This window comes from Pan paniscus, chromosome 6, assembly GCF_029289425.2.
Source record: "Pan paniscus chromosome 6, NHGRI_mPanPan1-v2.0_pri, whole genome shotgun sequence".
Taxonomy (NCBI): domain Eukaryota; kingdom Metazoa; phylum Chordata; class Mammalia; order Primates; family Hominidae; genus Pan; species Pan paniscus.
The window spans coordinates 157,997,909-158,020,389 of NC_073255.2; the positions used below are offsets into that span (position 1 = coordinate 157,997,909).

A 22,481-nucleotide genomic window follows, 5' to 3' on the forward strand; every position below is an offset into this window, starting at 1 on the left:
GCTCTGTCACCCAGGCGGGAGTGCAGTGGCACGACCTTGGCTCACTGCCACTTCCGCCTCCTGGGTTCAAGAGATTCTCTTGCCTCAGCCTCCCAAGTAGCTGGGACTACAGGCATGCACCACCAAACCCAGCTAATTTTTGTATTTTTAGTAGAAATGGGGTTTCATCATGTTGGCCAGGCTGGTCTTGAACTCCTGACCTCGTGATCCGCCTGCCTCAGCCTCCCAAAGTGCTGCGATTATGAAATGTTTGTGGATATTATGAATAATATGTATTGTATGCTACAGAATACTTTTTTATTTTTTAATTTTTTCTTTCATCTTATAAGTTCAGAGGGTACATGTGCGGGTTCATTACATGTATTACAGTATACTTTAAAAGAAATGTTAGAACTCTTTGGAGGCAGTCTAGAATAGCAGTGAGTGCTCCAGATTGACGTCAGAGGACTTGAATTATAATGCTATTTTTTTTTTAAGCATTCACATCTATTGTCACGTTTGGGCAAATGCCAATGAATAGAGCAGAGTGCTTCAAAATAACATGGATTGATTTTTATAACACGTTAGCATCTCCCCAACCTCACTACCAAAGCATCATTGAGCTATTTTATCCAGGTCCTCCCTGTCAGATATGAAGCTTTCTTATATTCAGACACCACTGTGACAAGTTGAAGTTGCTATGTATTATTTAACATTAATTAGCTCAGTTGTTTATAGAACTCAAAATTTGATTGGTTGATGAAATGGGAGGTAATTGGGTTGAACATGGTTTGACTTTTTAACCATTGCTTAAGTTCTTTCCCCCTACCAATACAGGGTGAAAACTATCAAAAGGAACTAAATCAGTGTCTATCCTTAGAAGAAATTAACTCAGTTATGACTTTCATAAAGGAACTTGGAAGTCTGGGACAATTCCAACTGGTAAAGCAAAAGTGACATTTGATTCTTTCTTGGTGACTGGGATTACAGTAGATCACTGTAAGCTACCTGATTTTGACATCAAACTAGATTAAGTATTTCTTTAAGAAATAGAAATCTTTATAAGCTACTTTGCTCTTTTCAGAGATCTAAGTAGCAAAATGAGCAAGATTTATATGCATTACTTTAAGAGTTTGCAAACAATATGTGACTTATTAAAGGTAAAAGAACATGGGATTAGCATAGCTGCCAGAATTTGACAGTTTTCAAGGGGAAAATGCCAACATTTTTCTGAAGAAGTTTTACTTTTAGCTTCAGAACATTTACATGCAACCAAAAGTTATTTCTGCTTATTATACCCTTGTTAGTTCTGCTTATTATACCCTTTTTGTTTTTGTAAAATCATATAGAGTTGAAAATAATATTTTAGAAGACTGCCTAAACCTTAATTTCTTATAACTCTATATCAAACTTCAAAGAAAGAAAATGTAAATAATTATAACTTTTACTGGCTTATATCTTTTAAAAAAGGCATTCATTTTATCTTCTATGTATTTTGTTAATTCCTTGGTTAGTATCAAAGGATAATTTATTGAATGTGAAATGCATGTTTAATACTTGTTTTCTTTCCAGTTCTGATACTTATATAGACTAAAATGAATTTGTATTTTTCCACCTAAGATTTGTTCATATGAAATATCTTTTTGAAATAGCATTCTTAATCATTAATCATTTATTATTACCCTGATGTTTCACTCAAGTATTTATCTTACTTGTAAAAAGTATATGTGTGTGTGTATATATATATATATGTATGTATGTATATACATACATACACTACTTGTATGAGTTTGATCAACTTACTAAGTTAATTAATGAATGTTTGATACTCCTTTTTCTAATTTGGTCCCAAATTTTGGAGGATTCACAGTAAGCTAATTTCCCGAAAGATAATTGAGTTGGCACAATATCATTTTAACTATTTTAAATGTATAAGTATTACATTCACAACAGTTTGACTAAATACTATAAAAAGATAATAAAAGGGATGTGGCCTCGCTCTTCAGGAATTTATAACTTTAGATACTGTTACTATGGAGAACATTTCTCACCATAACTTGAGGAAGAACTAAATAATTATTTTGCAAGAGAAAGAAAATTCCAATTTCCTGGTTCTCACAGTAGAAAGGAGATAACCACAGATTTTTATTTGCAGGGGAAAGAGGGGAAGATTAATATTTCTCACTCTGACATAATTCATTTGTAACCCAAGAGGCTCTCTCATTCTTCCTGCTGCCTAACTCTGTCATTCAGGTGTCTTCTGGTATCTGTAACAGGAAAGAGAAATCCGCTTATATTCAATGAAAAGAAAAAAAAAAACTCACCCTATTTGGAAATATGATCATCAACAAAATTAGTTTCTTATAAAAAGTGGCATTTACATCAACAACTTCACAGAAAACTAATTTATGGTACTGACCAATGGATTTTTAACAAATATCTGACTTTTTAAATAAATGACTAAGTATAAGGCTGTTCATAGTAATACTACATTATAATTTGTTTTCCATAACTTATGCTGATATTTTGTGTTCTCAGCTCTTCCCATCTACTACTCCTGGGATTCAGTCACTGATGCATGAATTTTATGATGTGGCAAATCCTGTGGGGAATCCTGGCTCAGTCCTGACCCAATACTGGTCTCTTTTAAATGTATTTGAACAATTTCAGTTCATGAATAAAAAGACACAGCCACATCCACTGGAATGGTAAGATAGCCACAAATTTGAATTGTACAATCCAAAAAATCTCTAGTTTACAGATTGATTTCAAAAGGCTTTGCCTATGTTAAAGCAAGCAGCAACAACAAAAAAGTGTGTCCAAATTTCCATGCTCAGGAAAATAAATGTCTTTAAACATTGAAACCATAATGATTCTAGTGGTCTTCAAACACTTTAATAAAAATGTATCCAACAGTTTTTTAAACCAACAAGACTTGACTCCACTATAATGTTTAGAATTGAAAGTTTCAATCTAGTTTCCTTCTGTGATATATATTCTTGAATTGTGAGGGTATCAGACAGAAGTAATTAGATGAGATGTGTTTTATGAACCATCAGTCAGAGTGGCAGCTTGAGACAGTAAAATTATTTATTTAGAAAGTTTTTGAGGTGTGACTTTTTTCTGAGCAAAACCCATTGAATGTATATACATATGTTCTGTCTTTGTCACAATTGATTCCTATTTTGGTTTCAGAAGGTAGAACTTTGGGGTTTTTCTTTTTTTAGAAGGTAGAATCTCAGAGGAAAATATTTGGATAAGATAAAATTTCCCACCTTCACTTCCATTCTAATGAGAGGTAGTAATTAGGGAATAAGAGAGAACTGAGATGGATAAAATTTTACCTCCACTAGTTAGGGAAAAAGGGCAACACCTAAAGTTTTTTCTGCTTCTCTTTTATATGGATGGAATTACAGGAGCATTCGACTTTTCTACTGGCAGCAAAACAGAAGTAAACCTACACCTCCTAGGGAGATGAAAGACTAAATGGCCCTGCCATAATCATTTAAGTCTTTTGCAGTCACCCTAGGCCATGGCTTCAGTTCTATTGACTTACATTTCACTTCTTTCTGCTCAGGATATAGTGAAAACAGTTCTATAAAAACTTTATTTTTACAATTCAAAAATTTGAATAATCATATATTTGAAGAATTCTTAGGACATCTCCCAGGATCAGAATTCACCTTACTTGCCATGGCTTTAAGAAGCTGGTTTTATTTCCTCAATACCTGGAAGTAGTAGGCCCAGCAGAAGGTTTTGTTTATGTGTTTGAAAATTAGGTTTTAAATAACATACTTCAGAGACATTTTGTACTTTACACTCACTCAAATAATCTAAGACTGTCTCATTTATTATAGATGGGTGAAAAACAGACTTGATTTCCACAGGAAGCTGTTTCAAAGTTTTTTTTTTTTTAACTTTGAGGAAGTTCCCTGAAGATACTCAAACTTTGGAAAGTTTGTTCCCAAGCAAATTCTTCTTAAGCTCCATGTGTGTTGTAAGGTTAAGCAGTGTTCTGATCTTAAATTTAGAAGATTGAATTCTCTTCTAATAAGAAAATTTACTAATGGTCAGTGTTGAGTGTAGTTGGAAAGGGTGAGGACTTTTTTGAGTCATAGAGACTATATTCAAAAATCCCAACTTTAGAATTTATGAAGACAGGTTTGAACCCCTCTGAGACTCAGTTTTCTTATCTGCAAAATATGCATTATACTATGAACTATGTATATTTCAGTATGATTACATAAAATTTCATTTGCTACATAGCATCTGATACGCTGTAGCACAGGTAGATAGTAAATATCAGTATACTTTCCATGTTTCTATTCAATGATCATTTTAGCTTCTATAGTGGGGGTAATGTTTTTTTTTTTTTTTTAATGGGAAAAGCACGACAAGTTTGAAATATTTAAGTTAATAGTGAGACAAGTAAACCTTACTATGTTTGTCAACAAGCAATTAGTATATTGCTAATTTCATTTGCATTCAAGAAAAAAATGCCCAAATCTAATTATCTTCAAGGTTACCAGTGAATGTGTATATATTTAATTACCATTCATGCCATATTGCAATGAGGATGCATGTTATATACATGTTCCAGATGAGAAAATGAAGTGCTAATAAGATGGGTTGTTTGTTCAGGTTACAAAGCTAATAGAAATAGAGTTGGAACTAGGACCCTAGCCTTCTCACCAATGGTCCAGTGCTTTGGTCCAGGGCTCATTGATGATCCAGTACATCACGCAGACAGGGAGGCCATCATTGTCCTTATCTTCTCAATGGTTACCACAGTTTTTTCTATAGAAAATGTCAACTTTATGGATGTACATTACCTGTGTTCAATGACTTCATCTTTCCTTTTAAGGAAAGATCATTGTCTTGTAGCAACGAGGTGAGAAAGTCAGGAAAGCTTGACAATACCAGGTAATAGTTATATGTTTGTCCTGAGGCTCAAAATCCAGAGATCTCAACAGAATTAGTGTGAATCTGAACAGAACGAAAATCTTAAAATCAATGTGGTGCACCATGTGCTAATTTTACCTTCCTAGAAATACAGTTGCATTGTACATTGCTCTAAGGAAATGCTTTCAATGAAAATCCACATGGATTTGAAACAATGTATTCAGAAAATTATGCAGAAAATCACTGCAAGATGCCTTTACATACAGTGTCTCATTCCATTAGATAGTAACCTTTCCAAACTTCAGTTTCTGTGCATTTCAGGGTTGTGTCTTTTGTAAAAGTCACCTGGAATAAACAGTTTTTAAAATAAAACTGCAAAAAATTATCATGGCTTCCAACCTTAGCAATAATTTTAATTCCTTGATGCTTTTAAATTTCCTAGCTGATGTTTATATTTGGAGCTGAATATGTCTTATTCATCTCTTCTCCATTACAGTACCCAGCACAATATCTGGGACAATACATATTTCTAAAATGTTATTTAACAAAGAAAATTGCATTTAACTCTCATAGCATCCCTGTGAAGTAAGGTAAACATTGTTATCTTCATTGTGCTGGGGCGGAAATGGAGATTTGCACCAGCACAGGAAAGTCTTGTCAGGGGCCTGCAGACGATCCTGCCTGCTGTTCTTTATCATCAGGACCAGCAATTTTTCTGTCTGCAATTTAAATTATTTTGGTCCCAAATTTGAGGATTTAAAGGGCAATCTGGCCAAGTATTTAGTTAGTTATACAACAGAGAAAATTAGGTGAACACACCAGAATTTAACTAACCCTTGCTATTCACTACTGTTAATTAGAGTTTAAGGGTAGAAGACTTGGCAAGACATAGGTCATTTTCTGCATGGTATACTTATATTTCTTCAATTAAATGTATGTTCTTCTCAGGCTATGCCTTGGTGATTCCAAGATTTTTTGTTCCAAAACAGTATAACTATAGCCAAACAGATTTCCAATAAGAATGTGTATTCTTGAATCACTTCTATTGGACCCAAGCTATCTGAGATTCCTCAGATTTGGACTGAGAGGGACTTTTTACCCTGGTTTTCTTCAAATATGCTTCTACTGATTAGGGATGATGAGATTTCCACCTACTTCCTTTGAGGGTAGATTGCCAGTTTTGAGGATTGAAATGCAGAAAGCGTTTTTTTTTGTGTTCATCAAAGTAACTGTGCCCATACAGAAGAAAAGATAGTGTGTTAGATGTAATTTCCACGCGTTTTGTTCATTTCATTAATCCAGAGTTGTTTGGCATTGCATTTGCAGGAATTCTTTCACAGAAGATAAGAACATTGAAAAACCACAAGTGCCATTTGATGCAATAGAAAATAAAAAAGGTAAAAATATAGATATTCCCACTTATTTCAACATAAAAATAAGTATTTCCTGGCAAAAAATGCAAAACTATTTAGCTTCATTAGCAATCAAAAATGAAAATTAAATGAGGAAATGCTATTTTCCCTTAAATTTGGAAAGGATTTTCTTAAAATTATAGAGAGGGAATCCAGCAATCCTACTACTGGATATCTATCCAAAGGAAATGAACTCCGTATGTTGAAGAGATATTTGTACTCTGATGTTAACTACAGCACTACACGCAATAGCCAAGATATAGAATCAAACTAAGTGTTCATCAGTGAATGGATAAAGAAAATGGGGGTATATGTACACAATGGAATACTATTCAGCCACAAAAGAGAAAGAAATCCTGTTGTTTATTATTTGTGACATAGATAGTCCTGGAGAATGTTAAGTGAAATAAGCCAGACACAAAAAGATAAAAAACCCCATAATCTCACTCATGTGGGATCGAAAAAAGTTGATCTCACAGAAGTAGAGAGGGGTTACCAGTTTTATGCTCTCGTAGAGAGCAGAACAGTAGTTATTAGAGGCCAGGGAGGGTAGGAAGGGAAGGAGGTGGCCAGAGATTGGTTATAGTTAGGTAGAAGAAAAAGTTCTGTTGTTCTATTAAAAAGTGGGATGACTATCGTTAACCAATATATATGTTTAAATAGCTGGAAGAGAGGATTTTGAATGATCTCATCACAAAGAAATGTTAAATGTTTGAAGTGATAGGTATGCTAATTAGCCACATTTATTCATTACACAATGTATACATGTATCAAAATATTTCACATTATACCCCAGAATTATGTGTCAATTAAAATAAAACTTTAAAAAAGATAGTAAAGTTGGAGAGAGTGTAGGGAAATCAGTATTCTCATAGTGCTGGTGGACGTATAAATTAGAACAACCTCTATTAAGGGGCCATTTAAAATCTAAGAAAAGCTTTAAAAGTTATTTTTATAGATCGGAAATTTTACTTCTAAATGTTCATTTTAAGGAAATAATATATACAAAACTTAATTACATAAATTATCAACAAATTAAAAAAATAGAGTTCATTATTATTGCAATAAGAGTGGACTGGACACACAAATTAAGCTAGAGTCATCAAATAAAATGTTATAAATCCATTCTTCTGTTGTGAAAGAATATGACATGAAAATTTTTTATGATCTATTGTTAAACCTAACAATTGGCTACCTCACCGTGAAGCTCAGGAAAAATCAATGGTGATTTATATTTTTCCTCTTTGGCTTATCTCTGTTTTCCCATTTTTTCATTCCAAAGAACATCTGAGCTTTTTGTTACAAGAAAAAAAATACTTCTAATTTTAAAAAGAAAAAAAGTGCAAAGAAGTACCCATCTATATGTCTATAATATTTTTTTTTAGTTCAAAATTGTTCTATTGTGAAACAGGATTTAGCCCAATACAGTGGTTTTCAATGTGTGTCCCCCTCTCCCCAGAATCACCTGGGAAACCTAGCAATTCAGATCTACTCAGTCAGAATCTCTGGTGATGAGACCCAGCAATTTGTCTTTTAACAAGCCCTTCAGATGATTCTGAGGCCAGAATTTGAGAATCACTGGTTCAATAGAATGAATCAGTAGGTGCAGTGAAGAGCTGAGAGAAACTGCCTTTCTTTTGCCCACCAGTTTTTTCCTCTATAAATGAATGATTTAAGCACCCTGAGTGTTTTATTCATTCATTTCTTTCATAAATATGTATTAAGGAGTTTTAAAAATAAACATTTGGTTGAATTAAAAATATAGAGTAAATATTACTGGAACCAACTGGATGGCACTCTTATAATTCTAATGACTTGGGAAATTATAGTCATAGGATATAAAAACTATAAGGAACCTTGGCTGATCAACTTCAGGCAATAAATGGCATTTAGACCATTCATTTTCTCTCTTAATATTTTTCTATTTGAAATAATAATTCTTCGGAGCTTTGAATAAAATAACTTATTTTATTGTAGTTTACAGTTTTACTTAGAAGTGTTCACTAGTATAATAAAAGTTAAATGAAAAACATGTTTTACTAAGTTATCTAATAACTAATTGTATATTTTAACATTTTGACTAATGGTTTTTATTTTAAATTTACATTTCTTTTTTTTTTTTTTTAGCTACAGTTCCACAAATTAAAAATGAAAATAAAGAAATACATTGCAGTGATGGTGAGTTGAGATTAAAGTGTTGTAGCAGCATAATAAACAATTAGGGAACAGCCTTACTTTGAAAAAAAATCCATCATTTTATTATATGTGGGTATCTTATGCTGATAATTGTTAAAGTAAATTTTAGAAGTTATTAGATTTCCGATGGAGTCAGTATCTATCACTTTTGCATAAGAACATAAAATATTACATTTTTTTTGTTTAAGGACAATGACTTCCAAACCCACTTTGAAGGGCTTTAGGAGTTGTAGGGCATTGCCTTGGAAGCCTTTCAGATGTAAGAGCTTGGCTTATCAGCTTTATATACTGATCTTTAGGGGTCTCACTACCTGGTGGTGATTTCTTTCTCACCAGATTGTTGCTGTAATGGTTAGTACTTCAGTAGAATTTTCTTTATAACAGTTGAGAGTTTTTAAGCCAATTTTCAATTTTTTTAATTCATTTTTTAACCAAGACAATACGAGAAAAGTAAGTACTTTTAAGTTTGTATTAACTTTAAAAATGATTTTCTTCATTGTGGTCAGTATTATTATTATGATGGTCTCGCAAATATATCATCTTAGAGAGTCTAATTGATTTTTCCAAAGTCACAGGGTTATTAAATGCCTGAGCTGTATCACAAAGCTAGATCTTCAGATTCTCTGTTCAAAGCTCCTGAATTTAGGCCGGGCATAGTGGCATGCACCTATATGCCCAGTGCTTTGGGAGGCCAAGGCAGGGGGATCGCTTGAGTCCAGGAGTTCGAGGTTACAGTGTGCTATGGTTGCATCTCTGTACTCCAGCCTGAGTGACATAGCAAGACACTGTCTCTAAAAGAAAAGAAAAAGAAAAACTCCTGAGTTTTCTTAATATTCTATAATATATTGTAGAAAAATTGAGTTCTATATAGCAAGATTTTTCTTGATAATGTATACCTTAAAATATATATACGTGTGTGTATGTATATGTATACGTATAGCTGTATGTATTTGGTGCTAAAAATCAAATTAGAAAATTTGGTTTTCCACAAATAAAAAATCAATTTCAGTAAAACATTAAAGCTGAAAAAAAGTGTAGATTTAGATTCAATTTATTATATTATTTATTTATTTATTATAGATAGGATTTCACTTTGTTGTCCTTGCTGGAGTGCAGTGGCACCATCATAGCTCACTGCAACCTCGACTTCCTGGGCACAAGCAATCCTCCTCCCTCATCCTCCCAAGTAGCTAGGACTATAGGCATGAGCTACTACATCTGGACAATTTATGCAATTTTGTATAGAAAGGAGGTCTTGCTACATTGCCCAGTCTGGCCTTGAGTTCCTGATCTCAAGTGGTCCTCCCGCCTCAGCCTCTCAAAGTACTGGGATTACAGAAATGAGCCACCATGGCTGGCCTAATTTATTATTAATAGACGTCTTTGAATTTAATAAAATCTAATTTTCATCTAAAATGCAATTTAATTCATTCATGATGTTTTATCACTATTGTTAAGGTCATGGTAGGCTGAGAGGTTATAATAATATAGTTTAATAGAATTAACATATATAGCCAATTAAAGAAAATGGCATTTTAAATAAAGTATTGCTAATAGAGAACAAAGATAGCAAGTACTACTTATGCCATTCCTTCCCTGCACTCACCATCCAATCTCCTACCCCCAGAAAAATACATGCTACTCCATTCTCCTGGAAAACTGTTGTCTAGAGTATGGTAGGAAAAGGACTAGTGAGAAAACTAGGAGCAAAATTAGAGTGAACACTTGTTGAGGGTCCACTCTGTGCCAGGCCCAAGGCAAGATGCAACATCCAGAAAGCAACTTCGCCTCTTTGGGCTTCTATTTTCTCATTTGTAAAATGAAAGGATTGCATTGGATGATCTCACTTTTTTTTTCCAGTTCCCATGTAATATGGTGTAGATGATGTGAATATGTTAGATAGGCACTTTAACTTCATTCATGTTTTTATGCTGATAAAAATTAGTCCTGCCTGGATCTTTAGTAATTAATCTTCCTGCTTTTATGGTATAAAATAAGATTTAAAAATAATGTGAGGATGCCTCAGAACAGGTGGGATTATCTTTAAGAGTCTAGGCTCTTCTCATGTTCAATATGAGTTATGATTATTCCTCAAGAGAGCAATCAAATTCTGCAGTTAAAAGAAATCCATTAAAAGCGACCAAAACTTCAAACAGCTTTCCCATATATACTTGCCAAATAGGTTAAGCAGCCTGCTACCACAGTACCTTGTGCTGGGTTCTCCGTAGATCTCAGGTAAGCTGGCCTGAGACAAGTTGAGACTGGGATGGGAAAGATGCCAAGTAAACACCAGGTGTTTGTAGGCGGCAACACTGATACTTCAGTGGAAGATGATGTCAGAACTAAATCAGCTTTCAGACAGGGGTTTAGGAGATAGTGCTCACACCAGAGATGGAGACTTTCTGATGAAACCAAAAGTAAGCACTTGCTGAAGAGAACGATTGCACATTTATTTCCTGTCATCTAGGGCTGTTTCAGTTTCTAAGGAGGAGACCCCATTGAAAACCGTGACTATTAAGTGAAAGTATAAACTGCAGGGAAATTAACTGTCAGAGAATCTTTATAAAAATATACTCTATCAAGTTAAAGCACATCTTCTATGTTTTATTTTGAAAAAAGATCTTCCTCTTTGTTATTCACTTTGCTAGTTCTGAGCAGAAAAGTGCGACTGTTTATATTCCCTTTGTGCCTGGGCAATGGTCATTTCCAAAGCACAGCCCATAACTCAACTCCAGCTTTTTTAATGTTATATTGGGCTTGCAGCCATTTGAATCAAACCTCATGATTAATAATATCCTGCTTTTATTGTGCTTATCTCGGGGTCTTTAACAGAGAAATTTCTGGAGAAAAAACTTTGATGAAAAAAGAATGTATTATTAATAAGTGGTTGAATTTGAATTAAAAACTGTGGTCCTTTACAGAATGACTTCTAATAAAACCAATTTCTGCCTTCATTCTTTTTTCTTTTTTATTATAAGAAAATTTCAGGGGCTGTTAGGATCGTTGAAATTATAGATGCAGTCCACCTACATCTGTCAGCCAGATACTATCTTTCATTGACCATTAGGTCAAATTACAAGTAAAATTAATGAAGCAGAGAGTTTACACAATTCAGTGAGTTATTCAACCAACATTACTAGTGGTTTATTTTTTATTAAGATTTTTTTATGAAATAAAATTACAGTATATCTATTGTATTATTATTTTTTATAATTTATACCTGAATTTGTTTTTCTTCCATAGCCTGAGAAAACTATAGAGTATAGGTCAGAAATATATAGGGTTTTTTTTTTTCATTTTAATTGTTTTAGTCCATAATGGGAGCTATACAGAGACCTAGTCCCCAGAACTAGAATGATGCATCCATATGGGTTGGTGGTACCCATCGTCATGGATTTGGTGGTGCACCTCCACGTCCATCAAAGAAAATAAAAATTTTGGTCTTGTTGAAGCACAAAGACTGGGCAAAATGGGCAATGCAGCTGGAGAGCAAGACAAGGAAGGGATTGTGAAATGCCTTGTTTGCCTTATTGGGAGCTTGGACTTGACTCTGGAAATGATGAGAAACCACTAAAGAATGGAAGACAAATCATCAGATTTGATTTTAGGAAAATCAATATTATAGCTATGTAAAAGCAGAGGAAAAAAACAACAGTTACTAAAATAATCTCCTTTCTCTAAGTTCAGTTTTATAGCTTTCTGTAGCAAATTCTGTGTTATCTTTTTTGTTGCCATGTTGTTAAATGTCACTGAACATTTTATGTAAGGCAACACCAAGATACTTTAATTTTACTGACTTTTATAGAATTTTGTATGTTTATCTTTGTTAGCATTTTGTTGACAATTGGAAAGTATTGATGGAATGAAATACTCCTTGACATTTCTTTGAAAAACACTTTGTTAAGCTTTTGGGTAATTTGTTTATTCTAAACATTAACATTGAATATAACTTAACAGTAGCTGGTGTATGTGCCTATAAAACAATTTTTTCTTTTTTTCTCACTGAAATATAGCTGTAAATAATTGGGCTAACAAAGAGAAAGGTTTTTTTAATGCCTCAGAATCAATGATATGAAGTAATATTCTAGATTCTATGACAGGATGGAGCAGAGTATAGTATTTCCTTCTTATACTTTATGGTACTTTCCCAAGTAAGGTGGCCTGGGCATGGAGCAGTTTCAGGATGCCCTTGTTTTTGTGTCCGTTTGGTATAATACTGGAGTTTGCAGTCTTTGCCCCACACTGCCTATAAGATACTATATCAATCAAGTGGTATTTCAATGACACTCCACATTAAGAAATTTTCCTCATTCCTTGCTGGTCCTCTTCTGCCACCATCCCACAGAGCCATCACTCCCACTTACATAGTTGCTTGATATATGCAGTAAATATCACGAAAATGTTATCAATCCACAGGAGAGACATTTTCCCACCTTGTGTGCCTTTAAACTTTCAAGGGCTGAGCAGAAAATACCATCTGTATAACGCCGACTAAAGTCAACAGCTGTTATATGAGGCAAATTCTACAAAATCTGATGAATTGAAAAGCCAGCTGCAGCCACAAATCAACTATGATCAGGGTACTGATTGGAAAGTCAGCAGGGATCATTGAAGTTGTTCAAAGGAAACAGAAAAAGAAAAACCTAATCATATATTATTTAAAGATATTTACCCACTTCACAGTTGTCTTTGTCATTGTTTTTGTTTTTTTAACAGATAAAAACACACCATGTCATATCAAGCAGATCTTCACACATCCACATTTGGAACTAAATCCTGACTTTCATCCAAAGATCAAAGATTATTACTGTGAAGTCCCATTTGATGTGGTAACAGTGACAATTGGAGTGGAAACTCCTAAGTGTCAGTGCAAGGTGCACCTGTACGAGCAGGCAGGGCCAAGGTATGGGATGTTGACTGGGGCTGTGTTGAGACACTATACTGGGAAGTAGACATTTGATGCAAACTTTGAAAGTGGTTCAGAAAAGTTGATTCATAAGATCAGTTGAAAGATTGCCAGGGTGTGAACTTTCCCCTTCTCATTTTTTTAAAAAAAGATTTGTAACCTTTGCAGCTCATCTTTGTAACAATATTTTAACAAGAAAGGATCTTGTTATATGAAATACAGGGAAGATCCATTAAGGAAAAATTTTACTTATTGTTGTCTTCATGTTTTAACATTCTCGAAGATGTCAAGTTTTTGAATATTCAAAAATTGATTGCTTAAACCAATTGGTGCACAATTTGTGGACACAGTACCCCTAACTTTCCTAACCTCACTGGTTTTTTTTCCTATTGATTCTTTTAAAAGTCAGCAACTCTTTTGTTCATAATTTTAAAAAGAAGATAGAACCTTATTCTGTGCTGTGTCCATAGCAAAGAAGATACTCATGGTTCCATGCTGGAACCCTCGGGAGCCACGTCTAGTAGAAAGAAAGGATTCAAGTCAGGACAACCCGGGTTCCAAACCCTGACTCTTCTATTGACTTTGAATGATGTGTTTACCAGTTCTAGGTCATGGTCTTTATATGTAAAATGGGGACAATCCTATTGTATTAAATGAGATAATGTGTGACCCTGGCAGGTGGTTAATAAATATTAGTTTCCTTTGCTTTAATTGTGGGAGATATAACTTGCCCTGAAAGAACACTCTTGGCATAGTAAAGTACTGTGAAAGAGATATTTATTTATTTTCATATTTTAGGTTTCTTATGAAATTGTACAGACCTTTCCTGTTATTTATTCAAATAGGTATTTAGTAAATATTGATATATGAATCTGTTTGGGCTGAATTAAATCTCCCCTATTCATATTCTATTTCTCCCTCCCTCTTTCTCTCCAGCTTTGCCAGCTACCCTCTGGGCTTAGGAATGAACAAAATCTCAATATTTGTTGTGGATGAATCTCCAGCACACGGTGAGACCCTGATCACGTACAAACTCACCATCTATAGAGAAGACCGCCCAAGTCTGCCCTTGTTTGAGGCCTTCACAGCATGTGGTTTTGTGCAGGTAAGTGAAGTTTACATTTGCACTTGGGTTGAATTGGGAATGATCTGTTAACCCAGGCGAAAAATGCCAAATGAAAATTATTACAAGAAATTGTATGCCTTGAAATCGAAACTGTGGTTTCATTTCAAAAAAGTGAGAATCCCAGCCAGGTATCTAAGTCACCTCGTTGTGAGTGATTTTCTTTTTAGTGTGATGGCTACTGTCTGTGCTCATTGGTTTCAGTGGGCTTATTGTGGTTAATGTTCAAAAAAAATGTCTGAGGACTCACACTTAGTTGTGAAATCGGTTTCACATTTTCCTTTTAAATTGGGCTATTTTTCTTGGATTTGTCCCTGGATCTACTTTTGAAATTTTAAACTAGATTTAGTAGAATTTACTTTGAAGAATAAGAGGAAAATTTATGAAGCTATTTTACAAAACGGATACTGGATAAATGAAACTAAATTTGCTTGGGATAGTTAAATTTCTCATTCACTTCTCATACAGTAATCATTTCGCAAGGCTGTAGTTTCTCTTGTGAGCAACACATACCATTTTGTAACCTTGTTCATTTTGGAGAAAGGTGAATGTTACCCTAACACTTTTGTTCTACGGTTTTTCCCTATTTTTGCTCTTTTAAGGATCCTATGTATAACTTTGTACATTTCCTCATATCATATACCCCTTGCTACAGGTGATTCCAGGGAAGTAGTAATTGGTATTTTTATCACATATCTATTAATTCACTCAGAAAGTATACTTACAAATATATCATTGTCACATTATATGTTACTGGGAGCTTTGAAAAATAGCTGGTTAGTAAAAGAGAGGTATTACTGACTGGGCCTTGATAGGTAGCTTGGTTACCATGTTTTTTATAAATGTAACAGCCAGGCACAGTAATCACCCCGCCACTGTCTTATCTGTTTCCAAGAGCTTTAAAAATCTCAGGGGTTGGTATAATTTTTATTTTTTGAGGAAAACATATCACTAATTTAGGAATTACCACTAAATCAAATGGAATTTCACATTGGTCTGAAGATTCATTCAAAGAAAAATATGTTATTCTCAAAGATATTAATAAGCATACTTAAAAAAGAGTAGAATAGAGTTCCATGGTCAAATAAACCCATTGGTTGATGAAGCAATAAGCTAAACAAAGTTAAGTAGATGTCTTTACTATAGGACTTCCCTGAACCTCTAATATAGTAATTTAAATGGTGGTTCATTTATAGTACGGAAAATATATAGTGTGTTTCATTTCCAAACTTATTTGATATGGTTTTAATAGAATAGCTATTGATATTTTTTTGTGGGACAGATTTGAGGAAACACTGGTCTACACTATGGAGAAGACTTTAAAATACGTTCCTCTCAGGTTTTGACCTTTCAATTTGCTTTATTTGGATTGCTGTCTCAACTTGCTTCTGAACTGAAGAACAAATAATATAGCCACACCAAAAATCTTTAAAAAAATAAACAAAAACTTAGAGGGAGGTGTGCTTTTGTATATTTGTGTATATTTGTGTGTATAATTATTTCTAAACTAAATATTCTTACCCTTTTTGGTGGAGCATTTTTTTCATACATTGCTGGGAGAAGTGTGAAATGTTTGACCACTTTGGAGAACTTTGGCAGTATCCGCTAAAGCTAAATATATATAAATGATTCAGCAGTCCTTCTAGCTAAGGACTATACACCTAAGATAAATGAAGTCATATGCCCATAAAAAGACACACATACACAAAATCTTCATATTGGTTTTATTCATAGTAGCTAAAAGTTAAAAAAATTCAGTAAGAAAGGAAACAAATCCAATATTATACTATTGGGGCATTAAAAATAAATGAAGTACGGATACACACAAATATGAAACAATCTTCAAAACCTTACATTCATAAAAAACAAGCCAGACATCAATAATGAATGCTAGCAAGGATGTGGAGAAAAGAGAACCCCTGTACTCTGTTTGTGGGAAAGTAAACTAGTCCAGCCACTATGGAGAACAGTATCGAGGTTTCTCAAAAAACTAAAAATACAACTACTGTGTAATCCAGCAATCCCACTGCTGAGTATATTTCTGAAATAAAGGAAATCAGTATATTGAAAAGCTATCTGCATTCCCATGTTTGTTGCAGCATTATTCACAATAGCCAAGATATGGAATCAACCTAAGTGTCCATCAATGGATGAATGGATAAAGAAAATGTGGTACATATATATAATGGTGTATTACTCAGCCATAAAAATGATATCCTGCCATTTGCAACAGCATGGATGGAACTGGAAGATATTAAGTGAAATAAGTCAGGAACAAAAAGACAAATATCACATGTTCTCAGTCATATGTGGGAGCCAAAGACAAGTGGATATCATGGAGATAAAGAGTAGAATGCTGGTTAACCATAGTGTGAGTAGGGCAGTGGAGAGGCTGGGATGAAGAGTGGTTGTTAATGGGCACAAAAACACCAACAGAAGGAATAAGGTCCAATGTTCAATAGCATAACAGGGCAACTGTAGTTAGCAGTAATTCATGGCATATTTCGAAACAACTAGAAGAGTGGAATTGGAATGTTCCTAACACAAAGAAATGACACATACTCGAGGTGTGATAGATATCCCAATTACCCTGATTTGATCATTACACATTGTATACTTATATCAAAATATCACATGTATCCCATAAATATATACAACTATTATGTATCCACAACAATTAAAAACAAAAAAAATTAAAAGAAGCCAGATATATAAAGAAATACTGTATTTCACTTATATGAAGTTCAAGAATAAGCAAAACTAATCTATGTTTATAGAAGTCAGAATAGCAGTTACTAGAAGGTGTAGGTACAACTAAGCATGAGGGAACTTTTTGGGCAAATGTCCTATATCTTAATCTGGGTGCTGGTTACATATATAACTAGGTGCTATATAGATAGATACAAATTTAATTAACTGTGCGTTTAAGATTTTTGCAATCTACTGTTTAAAATTATACAATATATCAACTATACATGTGTATTTGTGTATATATATATAAATTATGTATACTGCATATAAATTATACCTCAATAAATTAAGAAAAAAGATTGGTGGGAAAGTTATATATTCCTTTCTTCCATGACACGTTTCTCCAATGTTGTATTGATCAGAAACAAGTTAATTATCATGCCATTACCTTAAAGAATAGATTACATCAGGAAAATGTTACTATAATATCAAGAAAAGTATTAGAAAATTCTTGTGGGATGAATCCTACAGATGATTGCAGAAAAGTATGTTGGTAATTTATAAGAATCCTTTCCACAAGGTCTTAATTTACAGTTTATGTGTGGTCCCACAGTAAGTATTATATTTTATAACATGGAAAATTATCTGATAAGCACTAGTACTTTTTAGAAAGTGTCAAATGAGTGAACACAAAAATGTGGCATGAATAATGTGGACTGCTTTAGATACTTTACTAGGCACAAGTGGCTTCATGAGCTGGGGGAAGTCAACAGCAGGGGTAAAATTTTCTCACCATAGATTCCACTTAAAATTCTAACCCATAGACTTTTCTATTATTTCTCTTTTATATTTAATCTCATTAGTGTCTTTAGGTTTCAAATTAATAGCTAAGCAGATATACATCATGAGACTTACAAATTTTTACTTTTCCAAGCTGTTCTTTTTTTTTTTTCTTTCTGTCAACAACCACAATGTCCTCACTATATTTGTAGGGCTGAAATCTAGAGTCAAACTGTTGCAGATTAAATGGCAAGCTGTTACATTTAAATCCCCAAAGCCTATGCAGGCAAATCTAAAGGAAAATGAACTAAACTTTTATTATATTTTATTTATAGGTCAAAGGGAAAAATTATAATTTCTCCCTACATTTCAAATTAGATTTTGGCCTAATGAACCCCATTATTAAATTTTAAATAAACATTGTCTTAATATATTTGTGCTGCTCTAACAAAATACTTGAGACTAGGTAGTTTATAAAGAACAGAAATGTATTTCCTTTAGTTGTGGAGGCTGGGAAGTCCAAAATCAAAGCACCGGCCTTTGGTGTCTGGTGAGGTTCTTCGTGCTGCATCCTCACATGGTGGAAGCGGGAAATGAGCAAAAAGGGAAAATTCTATGTCCTCACATGGGGAAAGACGCAAAGGGCAGCAAAAGGGTCTAAAGTAGTTACCTCCAGCACTTTTATAAGGCACTCATCCATTTAGGAGAGTGGCACTCTCATGATTTAATCACATCCTAAAAATCTTAATACCATCACAATGGGGATTAAGTTTCAACACATGAATTTTGGGGACATTCAAACTACAGCAAACTTAAAAGGCCATCCACTTCCAAATAACCAAAGAAGAAGAAACCAATTTAAGATTAATCAAGCCTCCTAATTTCTCCTTCCCCTATTCTCTTACCTTCTGAGCATCAACTCTGCATGTTACCATTTTGCCAAAAGACTAGCATGGCAGAGTAAGCAAAGATAAAGCATACCAGTCAATTAAAAAATCAATTACAATAACATTTTGATAAATAGTAAGATAATCTGATTAATTTATTAATAGACATTTTATCAAATGTTGTTAAGTACCAACTTAGCCATAATGAACTATTTGAGTTTATTTAATGCCTGTATTTTAATTATTCTTACGCTAACTAGAATTTGTATATAATTGTCCCAGAGACAGCTCTGAATTTAATTAGCTCTTAGTTTAGTTAATTGCCAGTGAAGGAGAAAGAGTTAATTTACATAACATATAACCAGATTGGGATTAGAGTTTCTCAATCTCAGCACTATGGACATTTGAAGCTGGATATTTCTTTGTTCCAGGGAAGTTATTCTCTTTATTGTTGGATGTTTAGCAGCACTCTTGGCCTCTATCCACTGGATTCCTATAGCAACCCCCTCCCCAAGATGTGTCAACCAAAACTGTCTTCAGACATTGCCAAATGTTTGTTGAGGGACAAAGTCAACCCTGATTGAGAACCACTGGTTTAGACAAATGGGTTTCTGTATTTCTACTGTCCTATGTGTTTACTAGGAGTGTGAATAATTTATGGGTAATCCTTCTGTTGTATGTTGGAGAATCATTCTTATCTTTCATCTTTGTATTTTAAATCATTTCTGTAGACAGTGATACTATTCTGACAGCTCTTTATTCTATTCATTAATCTGCCTTCTTTTTTGCCCAATGTAATTATTACAATCAGAAGCATGCATTCAATTACAGAAAAGATCGTTAATGAAACATAAAACATTATATAATATAATGAGTCTGTTATTTCATTTTGATTTACCCATAAACAGTATAATGTTTTGCTGTTAGGAAGAAAGATTTAGAAAATAATAAACTGTTATTGTGGCTAGAATATGTAGTGTTTAGGAATTAATAAAATATACTTATAAGAAAATTGCTATACACATAGGGGAATGTTTCTTTTAATACCCCTTTCCATATCAAAAAGTTTTGACATGGGGAACAATATAATATTCACACAAGTTGATTTGTGTAGATGATCTATGGTGTCATATACATTTTGCCCTCAAAATGTTGCACCAGAATAGGGTCATAAATAAAAGCTACAGGAAGGTTATATATAGGAGAAGCTTGGAGACTATGTTTCACAGATCTGTTTGAAACAGCTTGCATTTTAAAACAGATAATACTAAGGAAGGGGAAAATAGGATTTAAAAAATTCTCCAGCATTTAGCTACACATTTGAAACTGGCATTTGATGACTTATTTTTAAAAAATCAATTAGCCATCTAGATTCTGAGATATTAAATGATGTGTGAATGACTTCAGTTATGATATTTTGAAATGGTTTAGAACTCTCTCATTTATTTTTTTGTACCCTTCCAACACCATAGAGGGCTATTATAAAATAGCTCAAGTGATAGTTATCTAATAGCAAATATCCATAATGAGAATAGGGAGTGCATTTATCAGTAATTATTTAATAAAAACCTATTAGTTTTCAAAGTTGTACTGTCAATTAAATACCTATTTTAATGGTTATTAGTTACCTTGCCTACTTCAATTTACCAGAGGAATATGATTTAATTTTTCAACAATACAATATGTGCTATAGTGAAGTGCTCTCAACTAGTAACATTTATTAAGTACCCACTATGCACTTTGTTCTGAGAAATATGCTATGTGCTATAGGGGAATACCAATAGCAGCAAAGCAGCAGCCGAGGTAATAGGTGTAGTAGCAATGAAGCATTTGTAGAACTTTTGTTATGTGCCAGGCATTATGTTAGGCACTTTACCTTCTTGCCTTATTTAATCTTTACCCCAACCTTGAACATAGGTGATTTTTTAATCCTCCTCTTATTTTTTAACATATGGAGAAACTAAGGCTTTAGAAAGGTTAGAAATCTTGTCAACCCTTTCTATGAAATAGATCATTAGTAAAGGTGGGGTTTGAATATAAGTCTTGCTGACTTCAAATTAAGGAAGAAAGAGAACAACTAAAGAAATAGGAGCAAATCATACTGAAGATGCCAGACAGGAAGAACTTGTTGGGAATTGGGGAAGAGAGATGAGAAGAATTGATTGGGAGTTAGAAATGAGATTGAGTGAAATGGGCTGCCCCATAGATTGTATTCCTGACATGTGTGGGTCCTAGTCACTTTTCCCTTTGTGGACCCTTTGTTCCAACAAATAAATAAATATTACATTTTACAATAGTGTTGATATAAAGACAAATGTATTTATATTACAGATATAGACTGTCTTCTCTGACTGAAAAGTTTGTTTTCTTTCTGCTTTTAAAGAAAATAAAAATTTGGGGGCCCCTAAAATATCACATGCTGTACGCACTGTGGCTGCTGTGCCTAACAGAGTAGTTGGTTCTACTCTTCTGTGTCACTGTAAGAGATCTTTAGCAGTGGCACCTACTTCAATATCAAATGACCTGGGCTGTCGGCATTCTTTCAAGTCTTGCTAAGTGCCCTTGATTTAAATGCATAACCTTTGCAGGTATTTCAGATTCTTTGTCCATGGACTGAGGCATCCTTTACCAGTGAGCCATCCTTTACCATCATTTACCAAGAGCCCACGAAGCACCTAGGGAAGCGAAATGTTATTTTCCTGAGCAGCAGGTGCACGGAGACATTTTGAATGCATAGACCTCCCCAGTGGCCAGGAAGCATTTGCACACATCCAAGGCTTGGGAGGTTTTGTTTAACATTCAGTTTTCTTATAAAGCAAGCAAAGATCAGAGTGGCATGTTCTTTCAACCATGATCTGTTTCAGCACTTATATAAATTATCTTTTGTGTTGATGAAAAAGAGTCATGTTGAACACTCACCTCATGAGGTCATGCCACTTATGATCAGATAGATTACCATTTACATAAAAACTTTTGCTCCGCACATTTGTTTTGCATGTTTCTCCAACTCACATCTGCTTCCTCTGTTAGAGAAGCAAACTTTTGCTACCCAGCAGAGCAGCAGAGCCAACACAATGTGCAGGAGAATTGGGTCTTCCTAGCTTCTGACAGCATCCAGAGAAGTTTCTCTAAGTACTGCCTCTGCAGTATTCCCTCATTGTTGCTTCAAGTTTATGTTTTGACATTCTAAGAATTTGTCTTCTGATTTCTGAACTGGACACAGAAATAGAAAGGAACCCTGAGAGGTTTTTTTCCTAAAATATTCTGCTTGAGTAGCTGGATTTCCAATGTGACATTTGAAACTTTGAAGCAGGTTGTAGCTAAAACAGAAGTAGAGGGAACCTCTTTTTGATTAATGCCAGTCCCTGATGCCCACATCTTTATGGGCTTTAATTGCTCCAAAATTTTATCTTTTATCTATCTTTCTTCACTTCCTTCCCCATTTCTCAAGCCAAACTAACTCAAGCAAAGGTATATACCAGCATAGTGAGGATGGTGGTGAAAGAAGAGATCTTAGATATGAAGTATTTTGTTTTCATGATTTCAGCTTTTAATTTAGATTCAGGGGGTACCTGTGCAGGTTTGTTGCATGAGTATGTTTTGTG

General features: G+C 34.0%; 1 protein-coding gene across 1 annotated transcript in view; it reads left to right on the forward strand.

Moving 5' to 3' along the window:
- Positions 1-22,481, forward strand: part of CPED1 (cadherin like and PC-esterase domain containing 1) — a 312,803-nt gene that overhangs the window by 139,360 nt on the left and 150,962 nt on the right. Inside the window, exons 11-16 of the mRNA XM_055115335.2 lie at positions 817-921; positions 2,518-2,687; positions 6,208-6,278; positions 8,421-8,471; positions 13,206-13,392; positions 14,332-14,500. Coding sequence (XP_054971310.1) covers positions 817-921; positions 2,518-2,687; positions 6,208-6,278; positions 8,421-8,471; positions 13,206-13,392; positions 14,332-14,500 — 753 coding nt within the window. The remainder of the gene's footprint in view (positions 1-816; positions 922-2,517; positions 2,688-6,207; positions 6,279-8,420; positions 8,472-13,205; positions 13,393-14,331; positions 14,501-22,481) is intronic.